The sequence below is a fragment of the Drosophila ananassae genome, chromosome XL (assembly GCF_017639315.1).
Source record: "Drosophila ananassae strain 14024-0371.13 chromosome XL, ASM1763931v2, whole genome shotgun sequence".
NCBI classification, from domain to species: Eukaryota; Metazoa; Arthropoda; class Insecta; order Diptera; family Drosophilidae; genus Drosophila; species Drosophila ananassae.
Genome location: NC_057931.1, coordinates 3,385,721 through 3,413,697, shown reverse-complemented (window position 1 = coordinate 3,413,697; position 27,977 = coordinate 3,385,721). Strand labels below are relative to the sequence as shown.

Below are 27,977 nucleotides of genomic sequence, written 5' to 3'. Positions count from 1 at the left end.
ATGCGAAACGCGATGCTAATTTATTATACCAAATAACGCAACAAGATGCTGGTCTGGCTTCTGAACGGGGAATGGATATGAGGAGGAAACCAGTTACAATTACCAGGACCCAGGGACCAGGAACCAGGGAATATCCTTAGCCCTTAACACGTCCCTCTGTGGCCAACACATACGCATATGTGTCCTGGCTGTCCTGGGCTGGGTGTTTTTCAATTTTATCCCTTTTATTGGCTCGGCATTTGTTCCAGCTGCTTAAAATTCATACGCAAATACATACTTGGGTGAAAGTTTCATTTTTTTTTTTTTCCGAAGGAGCTGGGGTGGAGGAGGATGAGGTCCTCGCCGTCAACTGTCTGCCAAAAGTTTCCTTTGCGCTTTTGTGCAAATTAGTTTATTGGAATTTCTTGTTTTCCATTTCGCTTCGATTTATTTCAATTCGCTGGAAATTGCAAAGTTAGGGGGGGGGAAAATTACAAGAATCTGGTTAGATATTCGTACGGAAAGAGATTTATAGTTTTATTTGCTTTAAAAAATTACTTAGAGAGTTTTCTTAAAAACCGGGAAGGCTTTAGGGTCTTTAATTGCTTTAGCGCTAGAACTGCTTGGGAATTATAGCGTCATTTAATAAATATTTAAATGGAATGAGTGTTTTTTAATGTTAGCTTTCTTTCTTTGGGTTTTTATTCTCCAGATGACAGAAATTTTATTTCAAAAATATTTTAAAAATTAAAAATGGCTATAATAAAGCTATATTGGCTTTTTAAGCTAACTAAAGTTAGCTTTGAAAAGAAAATACTTATTAAAAATGCTAAAAATATACTAGAATGTTGATAAACTGGGTTAGAAAATAAAAAAGAAACCTCAAACTTTCTCCTAACTAATACCTTACCTCAAAAAAAAGATAAAAACTTATTTTTTTCCCATCTATGTGTAACATATTCCCCCCCTGACTAAAGGCACTTAAGTTAACTCCATAAGATCTTAAATTTATAATATTACGTGTTACACACAGTTGGCGCCCAACGCCAGGGGGAGGAGGATACTGGAGGCTACTGGAGGGCTACCAAGGGGGGGAGTCTATTAAAATTTTAATGAAAATGATGTCCACTGGGACGGGTAACAACGTTCTCGCATTGCCAATGAAGATGACTCACCCGGCGAGTGGAGAGTGGAGAATGTGTGTTGTGTTGTGGGGGGGTCTCTGGGCTAAGGCTAAATAATGTAACTGTTAAAGGGGGAAATTGAAGGGGGAGGGGTAGGGGGAGTAGAGGGAGGGGTTGTTGTGCGTGCAACTGCCATATCAATATCAGAACACACATTCTGGCACACACACGCCGGTGGAAGTCATGGCACCTTTCCTTTAGTTTTCCACCAAACTCAGGTGGATTAACATTGAAATTGACTGACAGAATCGTTTCTCCTGGTTACTTTTCTCCCTTTCTCAGTTTCTCCATTTCTCTCCTTCCTTGGGAGGTCCTTATTGCAATTTCTCTATTCTAACTTGAGGCTATATATTTCCAGGCACGCAATTTCAAAAACAATTTCCAACTAAGGTTTTAAAGTTTTGGTTTAAAGTTCGAATTTTTAGGGAGGAATTTAACTAAGAAATTTTTATTTTTCCAAAAATTTAGAGTTTTAAAATCACAATTATTTATTTTTTAATAAATAATGTACTATAGTTTAATATAAAATATTGAAATAAAAGAAAATACCTTTATTTCTATATTAAATTAATTTTCTACAATAATAATAACACTAAAATGATAACACTAAACTCCCTCTCCTTTAAGAACCTTTATTTTAAAAACAATATTTAAATTATAAATATTTATTTAATAAATTCCTTAACTAAAACAAGGCTATTGTTTACCATTTTAGCACCTTCTTTAACCTCTTCACCCCCTAAAAACCTGACATGTGTGTTTTCAAAAACAAAAAATGAAAGAAAAATATATGCATTTGTTGAATTTTTTGCACCTGAAGGGCGTTCGAGTTCACTGTTTACCTGTGCGATTTTAGCATATTCTTTGGCATTAAAACTTGTTCGAAAGTGTCGGTGGTAAGCACTTCCATCCCCCTCAGTCCGCCCCTGTCTAAGGGGGTGTTCTTCATCGTTTTTCTTTTCGAGTCCGCGGGCGAAACGCCAAATCCGTTTAAATTTATGGCGTGTCATTGTTTTGGCATAAAATTAAGTGAGTTCATTGCTGGCAGGGGCAGGGGCGGTGGGTTTGTCAGTTTCCCAAAAACGAGGGGGGTATGACATGTAGTTAAACATGCACAGACATGCATGCAAATGATTGCAGCATGCCCCCCCCCCCTAAACAGAGAGAGAGGAAGCCCAGTTCACATGTTAATGAAATTCAATAAGCGCTGCCTACTTTCAGGCGCTGACGCCCTACAATGTCTGCTCATAATGGCCGTTTTACTAAAAATACTGAAAAAAATACTGTTAAAATCCTATTTTTCTACTACTAGCTAGAACCAATTGAGAATTATAAAGTAAAAACTCCATTTGTTGGGCGCTAGTTCTACTCCTTTTAATGTTTTTTTTAATGTATATTTTTTCTAATTTTTCTTATAATATTTTCTCAGTGTAGAATATCCCCCTCATGCAGTCTAAGCATTTTCCGAGCATTTTCCCACTCATTTCCACCAGCAATTGTTCATATTTTCCACCATCCCCCTCCCATCCGCAACATGGAAAATAATTTATAAAATTCATAAGCGCCTTTAATTTATGAGAACATCCTTTTTATCCCCAACGTCCCACCATCCCACCGCTCCGGCTTGTGTCCTTTCCCGGGAATCCCCCTTTTGAATGCCCCCGGAGCAATTCAGTGTAATTTTAATTAATGCTAAAAACGGAATGCGAATGCTAAACGACCAAACGGCGGTTAGACATCCAAAGAAACCCAAAAGACACAAGATCTATGGAAGGAAAAGTCTTCTTCCTTTTTCCAAAAAAACAAAAAAAGTGAGGAAAAAATATAGAAAAAGAAAGTTCCGAGACAATAAGAGTGAGAGAAATGGTGGGAGGAATTTTCATTTAAACATTTTTTCTTTCAAAAGGCTCATTGCTTGACAGTTGACAGTTTTTATTGGCTTTTTTTAAAGGGGGGTTCTGGTTATCCAAAAGACAATAAAAAGATAGTTTTTCAATTCTAATAAATGTTAAAAATATATGGTATTAGGATGATAAAAAAAATACAAACTTTCAAGAAGCATCTTTCTTTACAAACTATTTGAAAAATTGAAAAAAAAATTATAAACCAAAAATGGAGTACTATTTAAAGCCCAAAACCCTCCAGGAAACCCCCTAAGTAATGTTTTTCTCACTTATGATTAATGCCTTTCAACAATGACAGAAAAATAACTTTTTCCAAAAAAGAAAAGTTGGAAAAAGAGGATAAAGCTTGTTTTGATTGCAGACTTTAACTCCTTAACTGCATATTAATCAGTTTTAAGGTCTAAGCCTTTATCCCCCTGTCTGTGTCTGTGTCTGTGTTTGTGTTTGTCTTGGCAACTTAGATCCCCCCCTTTTTTTTTTGGCCAAAAAGTCAAAGACCACACAACACGAGAAAGGCGTGGCCAAGTATTCTTTTGGGGTTAAAGGCGTGCTCCCCCAAGTTGTTCACTTAAATTAGCCATAAAAGGCGGTTTCTGGTTAGGAATTGTTAATGGATAATGGGCTCTGGAAAATGTATTAACAAAAAGGTTATAGCTTTTTTTATGGCTGACACTTTGAAGCCAATTTGAGATCAATTGGTGGACAAAACGTACAAGCGGACAGGCGGACACGTGGACACTACTTTTGTTTGTCTTTTAAAGTGATTTTCAAACATATTTATTAGATTTTATTTATTTCATTACAGCAAAAAAAAATAGTTTATTTTTTATTTTCATAATTAGTTTTAGTTATTTTTTTATTATTTTTTTAATAGTTCCTGCGCTGACGATATCCTGGAGGCAGATATCTAGTGGCAGGAGCTGGGGCAGCCACATGAGAAGAAGCCGATCCTCTATAGGCTCCTCCACCATAGCTGCTACGTCTAAAAAAATATTTTAAAATATTATAATTATTATTATAATATTATTTTTATTAAGAAATGTTAATTAATGTCCTTACCCAACTGGGGAGGCAGCTGGCACTGAGGGGGAAGTGGGCAGATGTGCTCCCTCGGCATGGAATCCGGTCTTATCGGCATGGTAGTTCACCGTGTACTGCTGACCATCATCTCCGGTATAGGAGTAGGATCCGCGAACACCCAGAGATCCATGGGGCCAGCCTCCGCGGAACTCTCCGGTCTCATCGCGGTGGATTCCATTGCCAGTATCGAAGCTGGAAGGATATTGGTAGGAAATAAAGGGAATAATTAGAGGGAAGTTTTTGGAATTCAAAAATCACTTTTTAAAGAATAATATTTCTTTAAAAAATATTTTTAAAAATATTTTAAATATCTAACAGCCTTAGCTTCTATTTTATATTTTTATAAAATCATATATTTAATATTTTAATAGTATCTTGAAGTTAAGAAACCCTTTTTTATGTTAAAAACCTCACCCAAAATTGTAGTTGCCATTGGCATCGCTCTGGTAGTCGCTCCTCACGATCGGCACCTGGGACTGTGCTTGCTGGCGCTGGAAGCCACCGCCGACGGCATGTCCTGCCCCAGGACGAGCGTGTCCTTGGCCGCTGACACCATGGTAGTGCAGCTGACTGGCCTGCGGAGTTGGCAGATACCGCTGGCTAAGACGTCCGGCCAAGATGCCCGAGTTCGAGCCCAACAGCAACACGGCAACGGTCACCAAAGATCGCAGCATTTTCATTTTTATTTTCTCACAGAAAAAAAAATCACAGATCACAAAAAAACTATAAAAAAAAATCTAGGAGTTATGATAGAGTTTGAGGTTGATTCTTGATCTGGTAACGTTCGGATCTCGACTGATGGAGAATCCGGCGAAGCGTTTTGGTTTTATAGCCGAAAACCCCACGACCTGATGCCACTCACACTGGCTTGCTTTTTGCTTTTAATTGTTTTCTGTTCAGCTTGAACCTCTTCTTGGCTATTTGCTTCTTTTTTTTTGTGTGTTTGTTGGCCATTTAATTAGCCAAAAGGCAGACGCCACTAGCTAACAATTTTTTGGAATAGTTTTTCAAACAATCCCCTCCCTCAATCGCACAAAAAAAAAAATAGGAGGAGCTTGGCGCTCAAGGCTTCTTTTCCTTCTTTTTTTTTCGATTTTTTTGGTCGATTTTGTGGGTGAGGCTCTGTGGTTGGGGCCTGCAACCCGCTGAGTGGTGCATATTCATGCTACATGCTACATGCCACTTGGCACTTGGTCAAAATGCTGCGGTTTAACTAATTATGGCAGTCAGCAGCCTGCTGGCCAGTGGTGTTGCCAGGGCCGAAACCGAAAAGGGGTTAACTAGCTCTAATTGGGCACAGGGATTTGTTTTTGGATGGAATTTGAAATAGTTTAGGTTTCAGTATAGTTTAGATAAATATATTTTGATGTTTATTTACTTTTAAAGGTATTTGTGTATTTTATTTAAAATGCATGTATTTTTTAAAGAAAAAAGTTTCATTTTAAGAGCTTTATAGTTTAAATAACTTTTTATTTTGGTTTTGGTAATTATTTAAATATATTTTTTCTACAAGCGTTTTATAATAACTACTAACTATAATAAACTATATAAAACTAAAAGCATAAATACATTTAAAAACATTTAATTCTTTATAACAAAAAGCCATAATTCATAAAATCAAATGAAAACTACAATTTTTTTGCGCTGTTCCCTTTGCATTTGTTTATGGAAGCTGCCTCATATCGTACGGCTGCAAAAAATTATAAGCTTCATAAACTCTAAAAATTCTATAGAAATTATAGTTTCAATATGCTGAGTACAAAAATTGTACCTTAATCTTTAAAAAGAGTTTATATTTATAATTAACTAACATTGTTAAACATTTCTCTATTTGTTAGTATTTTATATTTAATATTTGTATGTTACTTTATGCTTTACACTCTTTTTTACACTAAGTTTTATTAGAATAACAAAAAAGTGTTTTAAAATTGTTAATTAAAATAAAAAATTAATATAATAATTAATGAAATAAATTAAAATACTTACATTATTTAAAAATGACAGAAAATCTCTGTCTAAATTTCTTTTCGACACAAAATCAAAGAAAATACTTCACATTTTCATTGAAACTTAATTTTCCCACAAAAATTTAAATTAAATTGTGATAGAAATGCCAGGCCCTTTAACAAATTTGTAGCTTCTTAATTTTTATTACTGCCCCTTTACCCTTTTATGGACTTACTTCAAATCTTTTGATCGACGCGCCTGCTTGCCATTACTGGAGATAAAAAAAAAAAACCGAAAAGAATAAAAAACAGTGAAGAGAAAAACACTTTTGCGGAGTTCCGGTTCGCGAATCGCGGTGTTTGGGCTCGAGTGTTTGGAGCCAAAAATCGAAATAGCAAAAATGCCCTCACTCGAGGGCCATTACAACAAAAGTAGCCGCATAGTTCTAACAAAAAAAAAACCATAAACCATACAAACACAATACACAAAGTACAAAAAAAAAACAGAAAAAAACAAACTTGAGAAGCTGTCGAGATAATGAAGATAATGATGATGTTGATTGGGATCAGTGGATGTTGATGAACAGATGATGATGGGGCAGAGTTAACGATTAAGATCTTTAATCTATAGATATTCTTTTTTGTACCTTTAGGGTCTGAAAAACACAAAACGGTAGCAAAAGTTTAAGAAACTCTACCCTATCGGGCTAACAAACATTTCCAATGAATGGCCAAGAAAAAAAGCCAGCAGGGAGTCCAGAGTTCATGGTTAAAAAAAAAATTCAATTAAATAAATATTTCGTCATATTATAAATGATTTAATCCGCTTCACTTTCCTTATTGATTATTATCCCATAAATTGGCATTAGAAGCTGTTTAAAAATAGTTTCTGCCGCATCATTACTGCAGTTGAACCCGAAAACCACAAATTAGAAATAGGAAAACTGGTTTTCGTCTTATTATTATTTTTTTTTAAAGATGTTTGTTAGGATTTCCCATCGATGGATGCTACAAATTGAATTCTGTATCCGCAATTATGATGATAATCACAGCGAATTTGTTATTGTTGGATGTGTTTAATAATGCTTAATAATAAACAACAAATAACAGGCAGGCAGGCAGCCAGTCAAGAAATACCATTAATTAATAATAAATGATGAACAAATCAAATAAAAGCGTGAAAAGTGAAGCTGTGAGATGTTGATGAGGCTGGCGGCGTAATCATTCATTAGTTTCTTGTAGTTTTAAAGGTATTTTATTATTTATTTTAAAGTGACCATTTTTTGTGGGGTTTAATTGAGGGTATGGTCACACTTTTGATGGGTTTTGAGGTTAAAACACAGTTTAAGAAGATGATTAGTTTTTTAATCAGCCCAAAAAGTACATTTAATTATATAAAATATATTATTTAAGCCCTTATTGGATATTTTGCTGTTTCTTTAAAGTTACCATCTTTAAATGCTTCAAAAAGAAGCACAGCCACACTATTTTAAGATTATTTAAGCTTTTATTAATCTTCCATCTTGTTTTGAAGTTCTATTACAATTTTATTTACAGTTATTTTGCTTTTTAAATGTGACCATATTGAATTGCTTCATACAGAGATTTGGCCGCACTGCTGCTGCGCTTGACTGGCGCCAAAAAGTGCATAATGCACAGTTAGCGACACTCGCTAATGGCGCCTCATTATGTTTCATTAGCCCTCTCTGCCTCGTCGCCTCACTTCTCCGTTTCTCTGAATATTTTTTCGCTTGGTGTTCTTTAGCCCCTCTTTTTTTTCTGCTCATAATTTATGCAACTTGAGCCGCATAAGCGGATGTAATGCCACTCGCAAATGAACTTGTAATTTACAATGCCTCTGACACTGACAACTGACAGGTGACTGTACTCACGTAACCGATGTTTGTACTCGTTTTTTTGTTACTCAGACTCTACTGTTTGGATTCTTGAAGATTTGAGAAGATTCTGTGCTTGATCTTCACAGAGATTTGCTACAATTTTTGGTTATGCTTGAGATCTTTTGGATTTTGGCTTTTAAATAAGAGTTTAAAGAAAAAGTTTATAGGGTTGTTATTGTTATTTATCGATAGAACTATCGATATTTTAATAGATAGCCTTTCTTAGCTCCTAACCTTTAAATTTGAGTTGGTTTTTTCAACATTTTTTTCTGAATTGTTTAAGAAACTGTTAAAGAATCCTTCATGGTAGAGACTCACCCATTAAAGTTCACTCGTCTGTGGTTAATTGAATCATGAATGAAAATGCACTGCAATGTGTTCATTTTTCAGCATTTTCCCGGGAATCCCAGTAATCGCCTTAGAGGAAAAATACTTTGCAGAAAGCTTTGGCAAATGGGGTAGAGATATGTCCAAAAGCAAACATTTTTCCTAGGCTTTTCTTTGCTTCCTTTTCTGTTTTTCTTTTTTTTTTTTTTGTATTTGTATGATAAGAAGTCCTTCAGTGACGTAGCTGAAAAAAAGGGGGAGTTGGGCCGACTGTCAGCACTCTTATCGCGTTTTCGTTTTTCCTCATCGACTTGTTATTTCCCATTATGATTTGTCCTTTGAACTTTTACTGCCTTTACTTGAATTTTCTGTTTTTTTTTCTGTTTTTCCGTTTTGTTTGACAAAAGACAACGAAAAATGTCAAATTCAGCTATTTGTTTAATTGAAAATAAAGTCGAAGAGTCGAGGAGGGCGTTTCGTATCGTTTGTTGTGTGTCATTAATTTAAATTACAGCCTTAAAGTCCACATCGATTTGCTACATCAGTGGATCTGGGTCTGGGCCTGGGTATGGGTCTGGGTCTGGGATTATGTGATCAACCAGATAAATCAGAGAGTTCCCAGAAGGGGAGTGAGTTCTACTAACAACCCTCACTGTAAATATACAAAAGACCTGATGAAATCTAAGGACTTGAACCTATCAAGAAAATGTTTAAAGGTTTCTAATGATTTATATATTACTTACTTTGATTTTAAAAGGATAGAGGTTCTTTATTCTAATATATAATAATTTATTCTAATATATACCTTAATATTTATTTCTAATATATACATATACTCCCTCCTATTTCTGATTCTTAATTTCTTAATAATCTTTTGGGGGTTTTGGCTTCTTCCCATAGCCCCTTTCTTTATCTTGTTTTTATGGCCCAACCCCCACCTGAAAATATTCGACTCCCTCCCTGGGAAAAAGTAACTTTAACTTTCTGCTTATCGCCTCTGGTCTGGCAACAATAACAATTTGTTGCTAATGCACATGGCTGTTTGCTTAACCCTCACACATACTAGCACACTCAGTGCCACTCCCCTTTCATCCCAGCCCCTTAAATGGCAGTGGAAACATGAGCTAAACTACTCATTAAGCCAACTTTGGCGTTGGTCCATATGAAACTCAAACGATTTGTCCAGAGTCCAGAGTCCTGAGCCCAGAGTCCTGAGTTCAGGGGCGGGGGATAGCCCTGGAAAATTTTTGGAGAGGGGGGGTTGACGACGATTCCTGCAGGGGCAGAGGCGGGGGCGGATGGTGGCAGGGATGAACTTATCCGTAGTGCTGTGTTTGATTAAGCAATTCCAGGCGGAAATTAAATGGACACGCAAAACAAACCGTGTACTGGAAAAGCTACTCCACGGATCAGCTGCTTCGGTCAACAAAAAAAAAAAGGGTCAGTTACACTCAAAAAAATGTTGGGGGAGTTTGTAAGGTATTTCTAGTTGGGAAGTGGGATTAGAGAAGTCCTGACCATCCTGAGGTAGCTCTGAAGGGCAATAGCCTTTGTCCGCCTGTCCGCGTGTCCGCTTATTTGTTTTTTAAGACTAAGTATATTAGTTTCCCGACATTTTAAAAAATTTTAAGCTCTAAGAAGTGTTTTAAAAAAGACATGATCTTGCTTCTATATAATTTTAATACAAATTTTAAGCGAAATTTAACTCTTTAGTAGAAATAATGCTTGTCCGTTTGTCCGCGTGTCCGTTTCTTTGTTTCTAAGACCTACTTTCCCCCTTTCTAAGCTTTGTAGCTCTTTCAAAAAAAAAATCCGTAAATAAACCCATTTATGAAGAGACCAACTAACTAAAAATACCTCCAAAATACCGTATTTTTTTCCTGTGTAGATCGAGAGGAGTACCCCCCAGCTGACTTGACCCCTTGGGTTCTCGTCTCTATCAAACTTAACTGAGCAGCGTTCAAGTGAGAAGATTAAATCGCCATAAATATTAACTACAGTTGTTTCCATCACACAGGGGCGTGGGTTAAATGGCAGAAGGTGGGGGGCTTATTTTACCCAAAAGGTAAGACAATTTGAAAATGCTAGCCTTGATTTAGCACCGGAAGGCACGCACACCACGTGCTGACCCCCACCCGGATAGCAGGTCCTCCTCCTCCTCCTTGGACTCTACCCGCGGGCAAGTGTACAAATCAAATGATTTATTGGGGCACGGTCAGTTGTTGTTTGGGTTCAGTTTGGGTGGCTGTTGAGGAATTTCGCATTTTTGGAACATCTCGCGTGAGAGGGCCAACAAATAATTGAAACGTACAGCGTCTGTCAGTCCCCCGGAAAACATGGTCAAATTTTCTGGGCTACTGGAAGGGGGCAAAGTGGCACGAAGATTTTCCACCTGGTGCGGAAAATTCCTTTTCAGCTGCCTGCTAATTGGAAATGGGGGTGTGGACTATAACAAGACTTCATTTGGATGGTAATTCTTTAAAGGGGAGTTGCCTAAATTAGATAACTTTAAATAGGGGGTTTCGGGAAAGGAATAAATATAATTTAACATGGAAGTTTTGGTAGTAAAGTTATTTCGAAATTCATCCTACATGATTTTATAAGTTAAAAGCTTTTTTTTGACAAAGATCTCTCCAACCCCATCCTATGTGATCTTATAACTTAAAAGTTACAACTTAAGATATAGTTAGAAAGTTGGATAAAATACTTCGAGACACAGTTCTTTTAAAACCGATCATATATCATCTTAAAACTTATATAAGTTATATGTATATCATATCATATCATATCCCATCCTATTCTATATGATTTTATGAGTTAAGTTGTAGTTTAAAAAAGGAGGTATAGTTATTCCTTCAGATAAAGATATTTTTAAGCCTTTCCTATATGATCTTTTAAGTTAAGATGCATTTAGTCTACAAATGGATACTTTCGACTTCAAATAGTACTTCAAGATAACGTTTTTGTGAAACAGATCCTATATTATTTTATAAATTATAGGTTAAACCTATATCATATCATATGCTATATGATCTTATAGATACTGTAATTTCAGATAAAGATAAAGATGAACCCTTCCTAAACCCTTCCATATAAGTTAAGATGTAAGTAGTCTAAACCAGGATAATGTATCTCTAGACAAAGATCTCTGAAATCCCATCCTATATGATCTTATAACCTATAATTTATGTTTCATATATTATATCCTATCTTAAAGATTAAAATGTACTTTAAAACTCAATCCAGTTCCTCAATAAAAAGTACTTTAAAATCCAATTATACAAAATCTTCTAGAAAATATCGCTTTTAATTAAAAGTATGAAATTGGCTTTATTTAAAAACGATATCCGTGACAGTTTAAGCGATGGCTTTGGGCCAATTTGAGTTTATGCCTAATGCGCGTCATTAAGCAATTGAACCGGTGCATAATAAGATTTAGACTGATGTTGAGCATCCATCCCGAGCACCACCCCCTGTGCCTCCCTGTGTCACTCAGGAATCAACCCCATTTTCAGTTAGTTAATTGCCAATATTACACAAGTGCCACAGCGCTTCAAAGTATGCTAGCCTCTCTAGCTAGTCGGCTTCCTTCGTTTCGTTGCGGCTTCCGTTGCTCTCCGTTGCGTTTGCCGCCTGCTCTCTCGCTTTCCTTTGAGTTTTCTCTCTCACTGCACAGTGGGCAGCGCAACAGCCGGTTATTTTTATATAAGAAATAATATAAATTATATTTTACATGTTTTCAAACTTTATGTTTTTAAAAAAATGTATCTGATTAAGCTATATTTTGTATAAGCTTTAAGGATAAATGAAATAAATAATATTTAATAATAATATATTATGAATATGTTACTTTTTCTTTCTCAAAATCTTTCATAAACCCTGATATAGACCACTGTAAGGACCATTTTCCTTGCCCTCGTGGCGTTGCCACTGTGCGCAGACTCCGATGGCACAGACCGGCAACGCCGCAGGGTTGGCAGCGCGCATCTCTGTTGTTGTGCCTGCTCTTCCTCTTCACCTCCATCTCCGTTTCCTCTTCCACACTTGTGCGCCTCACACCACCATTTTGTTGTGGGTGCCGCCGCCGCACGTGCCGTATCCGCATCCGTGTGCTTGTTGTTTTTCTCTCGCGCTCTCCCGCTGGGGGGGGTTGTTTTGATGGAAAGCTAGAGAAAGAGCCCAGAGAGAGTGAGAGAGTTGGCGCTTAGCGAGCCGACTTGGCGGCTATCCGCGAAAGTACCGTTTAGTTCAGCATCAGACCTTTGCGAAGAACGCAACGCCACGCACGCCAAAAACGCGGGCGTCGCTGTCACGTCGCCGCCGACGGCCCAAAAACAGTTACCAAAACTAAGATTCAAAAACTCAAATAAATCGCAAATTAATTCTGAAAAAAAACACTAAAATTCAAAGACAAAAAATACAAGAAATTAGAGCTCTAGTGACTCGAATTTAAAAGATAAACAATAAAAACTATTGTCAAATTTTTTCTAAATATTTTGTTGTTGTTATTAACGAGTGAGTGTGCGAACTCTCGGTGTGCAACAAAAATAAAAACTAAATTAAATAAAGCATAAAAAAACACACATATCAATAAAAAACGAGAGGTGAGTTAAATAAAAAATATTCCATAAAAAACAAATGCCATCCCGAAATGTAAATAAGAAACCAAAACATGTGAGCGGCAAATTAGAGAAACACCCTCCACCACGTTTCACTAACTTTAGCTTCAAATTTAGTGACTAATCAACTAGTAATTGATTAGTGTAATTAATTGTGTTTTAGCTACGGAATAGTGTCTATTTTTTAAGGCGCAAAATATTAATAATAATAATAGCAAAACACAAACACAAACAAACATTGCGAAATTGATTTTTCATCTGCCCACCGAAATGTACTCTCTCTCTCTCTCTGTGGCTCTCTCTCGCTCACTACGCTCACAGGCTTACAGAGAGAAAGTACGGGAGAGCATGCCGGAGAGTGTTGCCAAACTGTCTGGTAACCTGTCATACCAACAACACACACACACCCACACACTCAAAAAACATGCCGTTAGCAAAAACAGCGCCTAATCAAAGCGGCGCGTTTTGGCAGCGACTTTTGCCGCTGCTTTCGTCATGACCTTCATGACTCATCGTTTTGGGGCCTGACTCCTGCTCTCTCTTCTTCTGCCTTGTACCATGGGGGTCCTTGTTGTTGCTCCACTTTGCTCCACTCGCCTGCGCATTTAATTAAATTGTCTTTACATATTAGCCGCATCAAATTGGAGCGCGTGTAATTTATAGTTGACCCATTGTGTTCATTAATTTGGTCTCTCGGCTTGCCACTGTTTTTCGCTAATTTTTTCCACTTGGCCACACCTTTGGCAGAAAAAAACAAAAACACAAAAAATGGAACAAAAACTCTGTTTTAGCTTGAAATTGTCTCTGATTTTTGTGTTTTTGTTTTCCTTCTTTTGCTGACCACAAATTATGCGTGTGTGTGCGTAAGATTTCTCTCTTTTGTTTTCTATTCAGCTGCCGAACGGTACTTTTTGTGGTGGAAGCTTCCGCTCCGAAATTACGTAGCATACTTTTTAGAGCGTTTCTGGCTTATTGCGTTTTAGGAAAAAGGATACTATTTTCATTTTAAACTGGGCTCTTAAAAATGCAACTTTTTAATAAAAATTCATCCAACAGTTTACCATAAAAGTTTATGGAACTTTCTTTTTTTATTAAAAAGCCCTCAGAAATGCAAAAATTTAACAGTTCTGCAAGTGCCAAAAGGCATGACAGCTCAGAGGGGGCTGTGATGTGGGCGGTGGTGTCAACTTTTAAGCCTTTTAATGAGCCTCGAGGTTGCGTTCCGCCCCCCTTTCGAACTTAATGAAAGAGATGCGATGCCAGAAACTGAATTAAAAAAAATATATGCAAATGAATTCTAGGAAAAAAATAGCCGAGAATTGGGGGAAAAGTTTTGTCGAGTTGCGGAGGCGTTGCCTGGTTATCCTGGTCCAGGATCCAGGGTCCAGGGGGGTATAGCCTTTCATAGCAATGCCGCAAATAGAGTCGGCAACCCGACAACCCCACAACAAAAAGCCAAAAATGTAATCAAAGAGCAAGAAGCCGAAGCCGAAGCCCTTCTTGCCTTTTCATTTTTCCGGTCAAAGAGACATAATATTAACAAATGGCCGGGTCATCAATTCAAGGCTTATTTAATGTTCAACAATTGCCCAAAAAATACAAAATACAACAAAAAAATGGTAAAAAGGCAACTGTCGCCTTATTTATGTCGAATTATATAAGCACCACACACATTTTTCTTTAAAAAAAAAAAGCGTAAAGTACGTGTTTCTCAAGAAACTCCCTTCCTCCTTTTTGTTATTTATTTACTTTCCTTTTTTTTTTGCATATAAGGACATAAGGACATGAATAATAAATTATGTCACAGGGTTGTGTGTAGAAGTCGGTGTTTCATGAAGTGATTTTCCGCAATTTTCCAGCAACAGACATCCCGGTATGACGCATAAGATAAGAGACATTTTTTAGGCCTCACCTATTGTTGTTCAGAGGCGGCGGAAAACGGTGGAAGGGGTACTAGAAGCTACGAGATGAAAGCCAGTCAGTGAAGAAGCAACAGAAGGTGCACTTACAAAAAATAGGTTGAATTTAAATATTTAAAGAACTATGCCTATGATTCGTTGGAAAATAAACTAAAATAAAGTAATTTTTATAACAAAAATAACTTTTCTTAAAAAAAAATAGGTTTAATTTAAATAATAAAGAACTATGCCTATGATTTTCTTAGAAAATATGAAGAATAAACTAAAATAATGTATTTTTTTTATAAAACGAACTTTTTGAGTGCGAACCCTGTTTCGAAAACACGAATTGCTATCTGTAGAAAAGACTCCCCCACTTAATGGCTGTTCTTGGACTTGGAACTTGGCCATTTCCCCACCCCTATGATAAAAAAAAGGACACAATAGCCCCGCCTCCTTTCAGATGTTCTTCCCTTTTCCCCCTGAAGCCGGCTCTTCCGTAGACAATCGTCGCATTTTTGCGCTAATGATTAATGGCTGTCGTTGTCCTGAAGGCAGTCGCCAGTCGACAGTCGACGGTCGACGGTCTTGTCCTGCCGCTGTCCTCGCCTCCGGTTGTTGGAAAATGCAAAACTCCAGCTCGTAATCTTACCCCCGCCTACACGCATAGCACTTTCCAGCACTTGTCGATTGCAGCTGTTGCAAATCTCAGCGTCGGAGTGCCAGTGTTGATAAATGCACGCGGAGCGTGTTGTGTTGACATTTGTCATGGGTCTTAAGTAACCCAGCTTATCGGATCTCAATCTCAAGGTGGCTTGCGAGGGAGTTTTTCCACTTTTCCAGTTACCTTGCTATTTTTCTTTTCTTATTTTTTTGCTGACACCTTTTTTCGTCAGCCTGCCCACTCCTTGGGTAGTGTTGTAAACTGCTTTGTAAGTGTCTGTCATTCATTTGGGTTCATTAGTGGCATTTGCCACCTGACAGGTTTCGAGTGGAACCAGCAATAAACCAAAATGAAAATTGACAAGCTCACCCACCCACACACCCGCACACACACACGACTGAGTAGTGTGTGCTTTCCTTTCCTTATTTTCCTCCTTCTTTTATAAATAAATCGAATGACAAAAGAAAAGAATTCAAAAGGCAAGCCAGGAAAAACGCTTACGGAATTTTAAAACGCTTCATCTCATCCTTTGTTCGAATCGAAATCCCCGACAGGTGTCGACAAAATAAATCGATTGATTAGGCACTAGGTTTTCCCCAAAAAGCATGCTTACTTTATACCATTTATGTTAATTAATTAAAAAGTCAGACCTTTCAGGTGGTAGGCTCTGTTTATGAGTCATTTGATGGCTTTTTGAAAAGTTATGACTGCTCTTAATGGCCGCCAAACAATGGAGGCTCAAAGTTCATAAATCACACTATTCAGAGAGGTGGGAGGAAAGAAAAGCCTTTATTTTTTAAATAGATGATCTCATTGGTTATGCAACAGAGGTGTAAAAGGTGTATACGGTATTTTACCATGTAATATTACTTTTTCAATTACGCACCCTCCAAAAGCTCAATCCCAAATGGTTCCTAAGGAAATCTCTCTGGCTAATGCCTCCCATGTGTAATTGAGGGGAATTGCGTTGAAAGGTCGAAAAGTTTGTGTTGCGAGGGAGTTTGTGTTTTCGTTTGTCGGAACATGTGTCGGAACAACAAGTGTTAAGTCAGACACCTTTTCGTTCAACTGGCCGCTGCAATTTGTCATTTGGTAACGGAAACAAAAAAAAACAAAAAAAAAGGGAAAACTTTACCTGGAACTGGCACTTGTTCTATTAAATATTCACCCCTTTTTCCCACACCACCCTAGGTGGGGGTTAGCACCATGTAAGTTTCGTTTATTTGCTGATGTTTACAAATTTTCACGCCAAAATGAAAAAAGTTTTTCCTGTTTACCTTTTTTTTTCCGATAAGGTGCTACAATGTGGGTGTGTTTTTGACATGGAGGGAGTGTGAATTTTAGAAGCTTATATAACTACGTGAGTTGTTTGCCTTGTTTTTTTGGTTTTTTTTTCGTCGATTTTTGTTTCAAGTCCTTGGCTACTTGGCCTTCTCATGTGTCAAGTGGTGGCACAAAAATCAACAACTTCATGGGTTCTGATCGAAATATATGGATACATATATATACTCTCATCCTCTCTCATATTTCTTTCTTTGTTTTTCGATTTAACATTTACCATTCAATGGGCATAATGAGTCCTCTTTGGGGCAGGGGCCTGCTTTCTGCCCCATGACAACGCCTAAAAGCTGGCAACAGTTTGCACAAATTGCTTATTTATGCCATGTGCCTGTCCTCGATTGTCCATGTCTGCATATCCTGGTTAATACCCAGTAATAGGTTATACGTTTATGGATGTGATGGAGATTGTGGATTATATTTGAAAGGGGATTGTATTTCAGTTTTTTCGTTGCTTTTTTGGGCTTAAAGTTTGATTATTTAGAGGAATTTTAATACTGTTTCGAAAGTAAGTAAAAAAAATAGTGACGAATAGTGACGAAAGCTTCATTTTTGTAGTTTAAGTCGTATATTGGAGGATTTTCCCTCTTGAAAAGCCAAAAATCCGGGGACGAATGCACATGTTTCACCAAAATTTACTTATAAACATTTTGGTGACGAAATTGATATGTTTTTTATACAAGAAAGTATCCTAAACACGCTAATATCCATTTATATGGCTTTATTTTGTAAGGTACATAAAAAAGGGATATTATTATTAGTATCTTTCCTGTATAAAGCTCAAATTTTCTAAAACCTTTCTATTTCAAACTCATTTCTGTACTTAAAAGGTATCCCTCAAGTCGAATAAAACCCTTTTGATAATCCCCCACTATATTAGTTATGTAAAGTGCACATTGCTGTATATATTTGCCAAAAAATATTTCGAAAGCATGCCCGTGTTGCGGTCACACTTCTCCCAACATCCCCTGGCAATTTCCGTTGATTTGTCACGTTCGAAAAACCAAATACAAATCTAAAAACGAGGGGAAAAAAATCGGAAAATACGTTTTAATAACGAAGTCCGTCCGGTATATGGGCCGAAACAACAGATGGCGCTGCTGTGTGAGTGACTGACCACCGGCCGCCTGGCGCCATCGTGTTCAAATAGCGAATTATGCTAATTTGCAACACCCTCCACTTGGTACTCCCTTGCCCCTCCACTTTCCATGTTCCATGGGTCCATTTCGCATTTCCCCATTTCCCTTTTCCATTTACACGCCCCCCACACGCCCACTTACTTGCTTCACACTTGTAATGTGTCAAAAAATTTAGTTTTCCCGACACTCTTTATTATGCAGTTGGAAAAATGGTTTAGTTTTTTTGAAAAGTCAGATTTTAAAAAGAGAATTCTTGGAAATTTTAAGTATTTTATGGAATTAAAAGGTATTTCTTTCACTATAACATCTATAACTTCTTAAAATAAGTTTATATAACAATTTAAGTGATTTGGGAATATATCTTGACATGTTAAGAATTGTGAGGTTAGGTTTCTGTTTTGAAAAGCATTTTAAAAAGTGTTTTTTAAGCAAAACTTTAGTTTCTAAAAGTTATCCTCTCAAAACAAGTTTTTTTGTTATTAAGAAGAAAGTAACTAAAAGGAAAACTAAGTTCAGAGATGAAAGCAGGCCAAGACATAATTAGAATTGTGAGGTTAGGTTTCTTTTTTGAAAAGAGTTCTTTTTTAAGTTTTCTTTCAACAAAACTGTTTCTTTTTTTTAATGTTATCCTTTTGAAATAGGTTTTTTTTTATCAAGACGAGAGCAACTGAAAGGAAAACTAAGTTTGTCATGAAATGTTTAGAATTGTGAGGTTAGGTTTCTTTTTTTTGTGAGGTTAGGTTTGAAAATTCTAGTTTCTAGATGTTTTCCTCTTAAATTATTGTTTTTTTAGAGAAAAATAAGCTATTATTATATAATACCATAATTAATTAAACAATATGTAGCTCTAAAATACAAAATACCTGTTATAATTACCCTTTTTGATGAAATTTTATGGAAACCATGGTATACCCGGGCATTAAATCATTTTTTTCTCAAGTGTTCGGGGTATTATGTTTCATAAAGTATGCGCACACACAAAAGTGGGCGGGGCTAAGGGCGTTGAAAGGCGAGAAGGCAAAGAGAGATGGTGGGGTGGGGCAAAGTGGCAGAGGTTAGGAGGCAGACAGCGGGCAGTCGACGTCCCCAGAGCTTCCACATGGGCCTTTATGCGTCATCGTTGTTGCCACTGCCACTGCCACTGGCTCAGTCTCTGCCACAGTCTTCTTCATTTACCGTTCAGCTACCGGTGTCTGGATGCCCCACACACACACACACACACACACACACTCGCAGCCACATATGCGTCACATGTGCGCAACAAATTGCGTCTGCCGCTTTGAATTTTTGCGGTTACATTTCCGCTGCATCGCCGCCATAACGGAAAACGGCAAGCGGCAAACGACAAAGGGCGACATCGACGGCATTTCAATAAGCCAGCGGCATTCTGCCGATAAAAATGGGTACTGTGGGGGGGACTGAATAATAAGGAGAGCGAAAAAAATAGCAAACTATAAGGATAAGGTGAAGGATATAGGAATCAGACCTAGGATCAGATTTCGAAGGCCACAGACCGCAGCCACTTGAAGCAGCTCTCTGCAGAGCGACAGTGGGCTTGAAAGGAATTTCTTAGCTTAAAAATTATAAAGCTTAAGCTTAATTTTAAATTATTTTTTATTAAAAATAAATTTGTAATCATTTTTTTAAGGCTTTAGGTGTACAGTTTTTTAAATTTATGCATTGAAAAATTCAATGTACTTTTCTTAAAGTATTTTTACGAAAACAATTGATTTTTAAACCCATATTTCTTGCTAAATGCTAGATTTTTATATTTAAGCTTTAAATCTCAAATTATATTTAGGGAAATTAAGTTATAAGACTTTGAATTTATTATCGAAACATTTTTTAACTTAAAATCAAGCAAAAAGTTCAAAATTCTAGGAAAAACGTTAAAAAAATAATTACTGGGTTACTAATACCTAGAAAACTATTAATTTTTGAAAAATATCTATCTAAAAATTATATAAAAGTTGATAATTAAACACATATCTATCTAAAAATAGATAGAAATAGATAATTAGGTAATAATACATAGAATAATTTTAATTTTTTAATCATTTCTACTAAAAAATTGATAATAAAAGTTACTGGGATAATAACACCTAGAAAAATTCAAATTCTAAAATATATTTTATTAAAAACATGTACTCTGAATAAAAAAATGCAAAAACCCATTTTAAAAATATCTTACCACAATCGCAACTATTTTTTTTTTGCCAAAAAATTCCTTGAGACACCCACTGTTGGATAACTTGCAACCGGAAAGTGTTGCAAACGAAAAGCGAAGAAAAAATATAAATCAGATTTATGCCGCTGGCCCCTGCAACATGTTTTTTCCCCCTCATTCCCTCCTTGTTGTGGCACAAGTATGTGGCAAGTGTGGCAAGTTAGAGGACGGAGGATAGAAAATAGAGATTGGAAAAAATCTGAGCAAATTCGCATCAAATTTTCATAAATACTATGAATTACAAATTGTCGGATTATGGAAATGGCAGTTGCCCCAGCTGGGAATCGGCTTTGGCATTAGCTTCCAGCGCTCTGTTCGGTTATTGATCTGCCACATATAGAAATTATAACCCAAAAGGATGTCTAAGGATGGGTATGTCTGATGTTATGACTCATAGTTTTTCCGGAGAGAGACTGGGGAATAATAATTTTTTTTCGGGGTGTGCTCGTCAGCTTCATGGCATGTCGGGGATTATAACCTGATACCTCGCTGGGATTGGGATTGGGATTGGGAAAACTTGTTTGTACCTGTGGACAAATAATTACAAAAAGGACGATGGAAAAAACTAGAGTGGCTGGGTGGTGCGCATGTAGCATATTTAATGGCCAAGGAACTCGTGTCAAGGATTACTAATTAGTGTCTGGACGTTGACGACCATCATCCTGTCCTCGCAGTCCTGCTCTACTGCCAATCCTGTCATCCTGCCATCATGGAAAATGTGGCTGTGTTTATGTTCTTTGGCTTAAGTGCACCACCCAAGGACCTGAGGACCTGACGACCATCCCCCCATCCACCCATTATCCTGTGTGGTTTCTGCTTGGGTTTATATTTGCTTTTTAAATTGACTTTGGCCGCCGACTGACGCCACCGCCACCGCCACCGTGTTTGCCAAATTGAGTTGTCCAATGGCTCTGGGTGTCTGTCTGATAAGCGTTCCATGTCTTACCTGCGGCTTAAGTGAAATTTTCCTCCAAAAACTCAAGGGAGTCGGGGGGATTACACTTATTTCGGGAAGGGGGGGATGTGGGTGTGGGTACAAGTGTGTGTGGCAGGGGGCCTCTGGAATAACAACACTGGGAAAAAGATTAAACAGAAATTAGGGACTTGGGACTCAGGGAGGGCATAACAAGGGGCCTCTTGTCTAAAAAAGGTTTTTTTTTATTTTTCAGAGAAGTAATATTTTAGATTTAGTATTTTTTACTAATTTTTTATAGTTTTTATTGGTTTTTCTATATTATTGATTATTTACAACTTTAAAGTAAAGTATTTTTTTTATTAATAATTCAATAATAATTCCCACTGTAAGTTATCTATTTAATTGTTTGGGATTTTATTTAACTTTTTTGTGGGTTTCCCAAAATTGTGTTCCATTTGCGGCTGGCTGTCTAAGCTGATTTGTATTTAATGAGCTGTATATACCACACACACACACTGGAGTGTGTATCTGAAAGATACGGATAGAAGACCTCCTCCGAGATACAGATACGGAAAGTTTTCAAGTACACGGGCCCCCAGACAAATGGCTGTCAGTCTCGACGTCGAAATGAAAACATTTGCTGGCAAGGATTGGGGGAAGGAGTGGCAGGAATCCGATGCCACCTGTCAGCGACTTTTTCAACACTCCTGCTGCCGGCTGCCGGCAGCCTCCCCCCTTAAAAATATATAGAAATATATAAAGGATATTTATAAAATACCATCCAGCCAACCTCTCACATCATTGTCAATTATTTGTTTAACTTTTGGGGGATGGGAGTGGGTGGAGTCTTCGGGAATAGCATTTCATAACCAAGGAAATGCCTTATTTGCTTAGCATTATGGCCGAGGACTGGCAGGACGGCCGGCTCCTGCTCAAGGATACGGTTTTTGATGTCTAACCCGGAGGCTAGAGCTTCAGCTTGGGCTTTTCTTAACCTTCATAAATTAAATTCCTCAAATATTTACGACAAATGGAAAATTCTAGAGCCTGCCGGCTTGTGGCTTCTGGCCTGTTTGCTTAGCAACAATTAGTCTCGTATATTTATTGATTTATGTACCAACAGATATATATATTAACAGATATATATACACTCGCTTGTCTGTTTAATTTATGGCGGAAGTTTGATGTTTTTTGGAAATTTAATCTGCGGAAGTAATATTTTTTTTTGGCTTGTGGGGGAAGTGCATAAATTAAATACTTGATGGGTAGAGTCTTATGCGTTTTGTGGAGGATTTTCTTTTCAAAAAGGATAAAGTATTATGGAAATAGATTGGTTTTGTATTTTAAAATGTATGAGGAAGTGATTAAAGCAGTTCTACGGGTGCTTTTCTTCAAGAAGCTCTAGCTTAACTTACTAGAGGGAACTGCCACATAATGTACGGCTGAAAAAGTGTGGAGACAAGCTTTAATTCCTCTTCTCTTTTGGAGAGATTGGTTTTAGATTTTAAATTCATAAGAAATGGATCAAGATGACCTGAATATTGCTTTTTAAACTACTTAGAGACGCTGCCATATACTGTACGGCTAAAATCGCGGTGGAATAAAGCTTTAAATCCACTTCTCTCTTATTTTTTCAATCTTAAACTCTTAAATTCAATTGAATTTAGTTACATTTTCAATTGCCAGGCCATAAATTAGAGTTTCAAGGCCGAAAACAGGCTGCAATGTCATGCTTTTTTGGCAAACCCTCCCAATTGAGAATTATTTGTTTGCAAGACCAATAATAGTGACGCGACTGGGGATATATTATACGAATATTCCACTACTTTATACTACGTATTAACTATATAGTATATGGAAAGTGTGGAGGGGAAAAGACTGAGTCATAGACAGGCCATTAACTGGGGGATAATTTATCCAGAGTGACCATGTCCTTGGGCTGAGCAGCTGCTTTCGGGTTTTTGCGGACAAGGCTTAATCGACTTTGTCGACATTAAATGCGTGTGGTTAGCCAAGCCCAAATAAAGAATACGAGAGACTATATACATACATATATATAGAGAAGTTATAGAACCCAACCCCTCTATCCTCTAGAAAATAGCGTGAAAAGTCTCTCAGTCTTTCAGTATTTTTGGGGGGAAATAATAATATTCCTCCTCCATAGCCCCCTTCTGGCTGTTGTATTATTTATGCCCATAAAAATATTATTGCCATTTTTTCGCATTTGGATTTAGCTTGGCTTCTCTCTCCCTGTGTGTGTGTGTGTGTGTGTGTTTGTGCTTTTTTTTTTTGTGAGACGTCATGCCGGAAAAGGACCTTCTTTAACTCCCCAGGACTCCCACAAACCCCCGCCTATTGAAAGTACAACGTCTTGTCAAATGTCAGGCGTGAAGTGTTTGTTGATGCGCTGCCAGGGGCGTTGTTTTCTGGCCCGAAGGGGGGTGCTGATTGCCGGGCTTTCTTTGCCAAGAAATGCCTGAAATCCGGCAGAAGCAAGAAAACGCCGGAAATGCTGCGTAATTGGACCCATATGCTCTGGAATGCGGACCAGAAACTCGGGTAGTTTCCGTGGTTCAGTGCGGTTCGGTGGTGTGGTGGTGCGGTTATGGTTTTCTTTTTAGTGGTGGTGACAAATGCCAGATTAGTCAGGCCACAGGCACAAAAAGGGTTTTCACAACCCACACACACACACACACACACACACCAACATATATGCATAATATTAAGGTAATGCCAAAAATTGGATCTGGGTTTTAAATTAAATTTTGGCTTGTGGGGGAGAGGGCTTTTTGGGAAATCAAATATTTGTGTTCAGGTTTTGCTTAGAATTATTATTTAACTGTAAAGTATAACTACTAAGTTATAAAACCTTTAAAAAACTACATTTTTAAGAATAGAATCAAAGATCTAAAAAAGATTTGTTTTTTCTGGAAATCTATTTGTAGAAAAAGTATTCTCTTGAGCTTTAAACTTACTAATTATGCTATTAACTATAAATTTAATAGTTTTAAATGGAATAAAAATGTGGTTTTTGTTTTTAAAATTATTTTTGCTTAAAATTTCTTTAAAAGTTTCTTAAATTGTAATTTTTTAATACAAATAAATGGGATTAGAAGAGTAAAGACTGAAGAACCATAAGAGACCCACTTAAGTATGCTATGAAAAGTACAACAGACTGTTTTTCACAAAGGATAAAACATTTTCTAATAAAATTTACTTTTGAAAAGTCTATAGTCTAAGTTGAAAAATGTTTTTTAAGTATATTAGTATAAAAAAGCAATTAAGACTTAAAGGACTTTTAAAAATAAGCAACTGAGGAAAAGTTATGTCGTTAATCTTGTCTGTAATCTATTGAATTATATTTTTTAAAATTATAAATTAAATTTTATTTTTTTTAAATATACAAATTTTCAAAGCCTGTTGTAATTAAAAGGTTTGTTTAATAAATAAACTCAATAAAGTATTTCAAATTAACAAAATAAGCTGAGAGGAAAGTAGTAAAAAGTGTACCGGGTATTATACAGTCAAATAACTCCATTAAAGTCATTTTATTACTAGTTACTCGTTTATTAACTATGTTATTAACTATGAATTTCATCCAAATTGTTAATTTTTTGTACATATTATATATTAATTTATTATTATTTGACTATTTATACCCCAAAACCCCAGAAACTTATAGTTCCAACATAGTTTCTCCACTACAAGAACCGAAACAAGGTCAATTGCCAACTAACCAAAGCAGAGGACTTCTAAAATGGAAATAAACGAACGAAAATCTGCATTATCTAATAGCCAGAGACCTGACCACTGGCACAAAAAAATAAAATAGAAATAATAGTCTGGGAGGAGTGCCAAAGTTTGATTGCATTTTGAGGTTTTCGGCAGACAGACTCGCGCTGGGACTGTGGGTACAATTTCCGATAGGGAATCGGATTGGAATGGCATAGCCATTGGGTCTCAATTATGGCCAACTCGGCCTGCAATGGCCAATTCATTTGCCTGGCCACGTAATGGCCATTTGAGGAGGCCAACAGGAGTGGTGGGAGTGGGAGTGGGAGTGGGACTCCATCCACGATGGAGGATGTTCGCAAATAAAGTGGCGATTGGATATTACAACTTTCCGGTCACTGCATTTCTGCAAAGTTCACAAAACTACAAGCCACCCACTCACTGACTCACCCACTGAACCACCCAACCACCCCCTCAACTTCTGCTCCCGTGAGCAGAACAATTTCCAATGTTCGCTCGACTGTGGTGTTTTCAACGAAAGGACCACGAAATACCCATACTTGCAGCAATACACAAAAAAAAAAAAGTAACTCTCACACACACACACACACATGTATGGTAGGCGACAGGAAACAGGAAGTTGGCTTCGCTTCCCCCAGAGAGGGGTGGGTGGTTGGGTGGCTCAGTGGGTGAGTGGGTGAGTTGGTGGCACGTTTGGCAACATGTGTAGTATTTAAAACTCAACCGTCCTTGGGTCAGCCGCCACAAATGAATTTATTTATTTTACGGTTTCACTTTGCTGTTTTTTATTCATTTGATTGCCAAATCATACACTTTCAAGGGGTTTCATGATTAAACATATATTATTAATTAAATATATAATTTTAAATTTATTAATCTTATAATAGCTTTTATTATTAGTCTTAGTGTTAATAGAAGTCTAACTCCAAGAATATATAATTTATTTACAGTTTGATTTTTTCTTTAATTTTAAAAATCTTGAAAAACAAAAATCTCTCCAAGAATTTAGCTTAATTTTTTTATTTGACTTTATAGGCTTAAGATTAGTTTATATAAAAATTCAATTTAAAGCTATCCCCTCCATATGAGCCGTACATTATATGGCAGCGCCTATTAAAAAAGCCTTCTAAATCTAAAAAACTTCATATTCGTAAATAATATATCTTCACCTTATCCTTAATCTTTTATTTTTAATATTTTTAGAGTGCTTTTTAATTCGTTTTTGGGCCATTTTGTAGGCTGGCTTTCTTTTTTTGTGGCGGCAACTTTGGTTTTTTTGTGATTTTCATTACATTTGGGCAAACAATTTATGTGGCCCGGTGGGGTGGACCCTGGGGGGTGGCTCAGTCGACTCGACTGGGTGGTTGGATGTGGTTGGATGTGGTGCCTGCTGCACTCGTGATCTTTCGCCACCCTTGACTCCAGTGGAATGGCAAAGTCAGAGTTGTCTGCTCGACTGGCACGCATCGTTATTGCGTTTTTGAGTTTGAGTTTGAGTTTGAGTATTTTTTGTGTTTTGTGTTTTGAGTGGTGTGCGACATTGAAATTTATAGACCTACAGGACTGCCAGGACCGCTGGAGTTGCTGTTTCTGTTACTGATTCTGTTCCTGTTTCTGTTTCTGTTTCTGGCAGGTGGTGCGCCTTTTCAAGTGCCACAAAACCTCACTCACCCATCAACTGTCTGGGCTTCGGTCGGTTTAAAAACATAAAAACACATCGTTCTTCGACGAGAAAAAAAAAAAATATTTAATTAAAATTTATGTGCAACCCCGAATGGCAAAGCCAGCGGGGGGTTTGTTTTGGAAAAACAAACCCTGCCCTGTATAGAGAGTCGCCGCGCCGTAACTGCAGTTCAGGGAACGTTTTTTGATGACACCCTTCAGCGACCTCCCTCAACCGGAATCCCAGAATCCTGCAAGGCCCGGATTCCTGACATCCTGGCTGTATCCTCTTGGGGAGCGAACGGACGGCACGGCACTTGAAACTTTGCTGTTTAACATTTTTAGCTTCAAAGCACTTGGAAAAAAACTTGGTTTATAGAAAAGGTGTTTTTGAGAAATTAAAAGTCAAAGGGCTTTTTAGAAAATTATTTAACGAAAAGTTGAGGAAGAAACCTCATAAACACTATGATTAAATTTCTGATAAATAATCTACATTTTTAGGAAGAATTTCTACCATTTTCTATCCCTATTTCCCATCAGAATCCCCACTCTTTTTCTTCAAGTGCTTCTCTATATTTTCACATCCCCCACAAGGCCCCACCGGGATCCGACCCTCATTGATGTGACCATGTCGGCCATTTTTAATGGTTCCGTTGCAACAAGGGGGGGGAGAGAAAAAAAAAGCGGAAAAAATTAAAAATATTTTGCATACTTGCCGGCGCATATGCCGCAAAATGCTCCATGCTCCATGCTCCACCGAAGAGCTATTAAAAAGTTTCAAAACATAATGAAGGGTGGTTCTCTCCTACAAAACTCAAAGGAAACAGCAGCCAGTAGGGGGGGTAGTCAGTGTAAACAGGCGGGCAGAAAGGCGGACATATTTAGCTGTAATCGGCCACGCATTAACCAAACAAATCAATTGAGCGTTAAAGGCCATAAGGCATAAGGCCAAACAAGGACTCCAACTGCCCCAACCACTCACGCCATTTCCTCGGACCCTCGGCTCGGCCTGGCTGGGCCTGTTATTGGTAATTGGTAATTGAAAGTGGCCCCTGGCTTTCGGCTAATCAATCAAGCTAACGGCAACCGGAAAAGCTTAACAAGAAAATGTTGGCAGGGGAAATAGGCTGAAGGACTGGGTAGAAGGCCAACAAGTCCGCCGATCGATTAATCAATCCATCAATCAACCAGTCAGCTAGTCAGCTAGTCAGTTGGCAGCAAAGATCAAAGGGGGAGCTGGATTTGTTGCCAATTAGCGACACTAACATCTGGATTAGGCCAACTTTGTTTACCAAACTATTCCGAAAGTTTCCGCCAACAATGCCTGTTAATAGTTTGCTTCCAAAGAACTCAATTAAATTACCAGGCTTGTTTGATTCAAGATATTAAGCCAATAATCAAACAAAGTGCTAATGGCTCAATTATCGGGGTCACCAGAAATTA

The 27,977-nt window shown here is 37.4% G+C and overlaps 2 protein-coding genes across 3 annotated transcripts in view; one reads left to right on the top strand and one right to left on the bottom strand.

Annotated features, from left to right (window-relative positions):
- Positions 1–27,977, top strand: part of LOC6503596 — a 65,003-nt gene that overhangs the window by 17,907 nt on the left and 19,119 nt on the right. The gene's annotated exons all lie outside the window — the stretch shown is intronic.
- Positions 3,870–4,989, bottom strand: LOC6504059 (endocuticle structural glycoprotein SgAbd-8). Its single transcript, XM_001964060.4, has 3 exons — positions 4,562–4,989; positions 4,127–4,339; positions 3,870–4,049 (listed from the first exon to the last, which is right to left on the bottom strand). Exons 1-3 carry the CDS (start codon positions 4,825–4,827, stop codon positions 3,935–3,937), a joined length of 594 nt encoding a protein of 197 aa, XP_001964096.2. The 5' UTR covers positions 4,828–4,989; the 3' UTR covers positions 3,870–3,934.

Coding starts and splice junctions, on each gene's coding strand:
- LOC6504059 (XM_001964060.4), bottom strand. CDS start 4,827: ATGAAAATGCTGCGATCTTTGGTGACCGTTGCCGTGTTGCTGTTGGGC. Junction 4,340..4,561: donor AATGGCAACTACAATTTTGG/GTGAGGTTTTTA, acceptor ATATCCTTCCAG/CTTCGATACTGGCAATGGAA. Junction 4,050..4,126: donor CCAGCTGCCTCCCCAGTTGG/GTAAGGACATTA, acceptor ATATTTTTTTAG/ACGTAGCAGCTATGGTGGAG.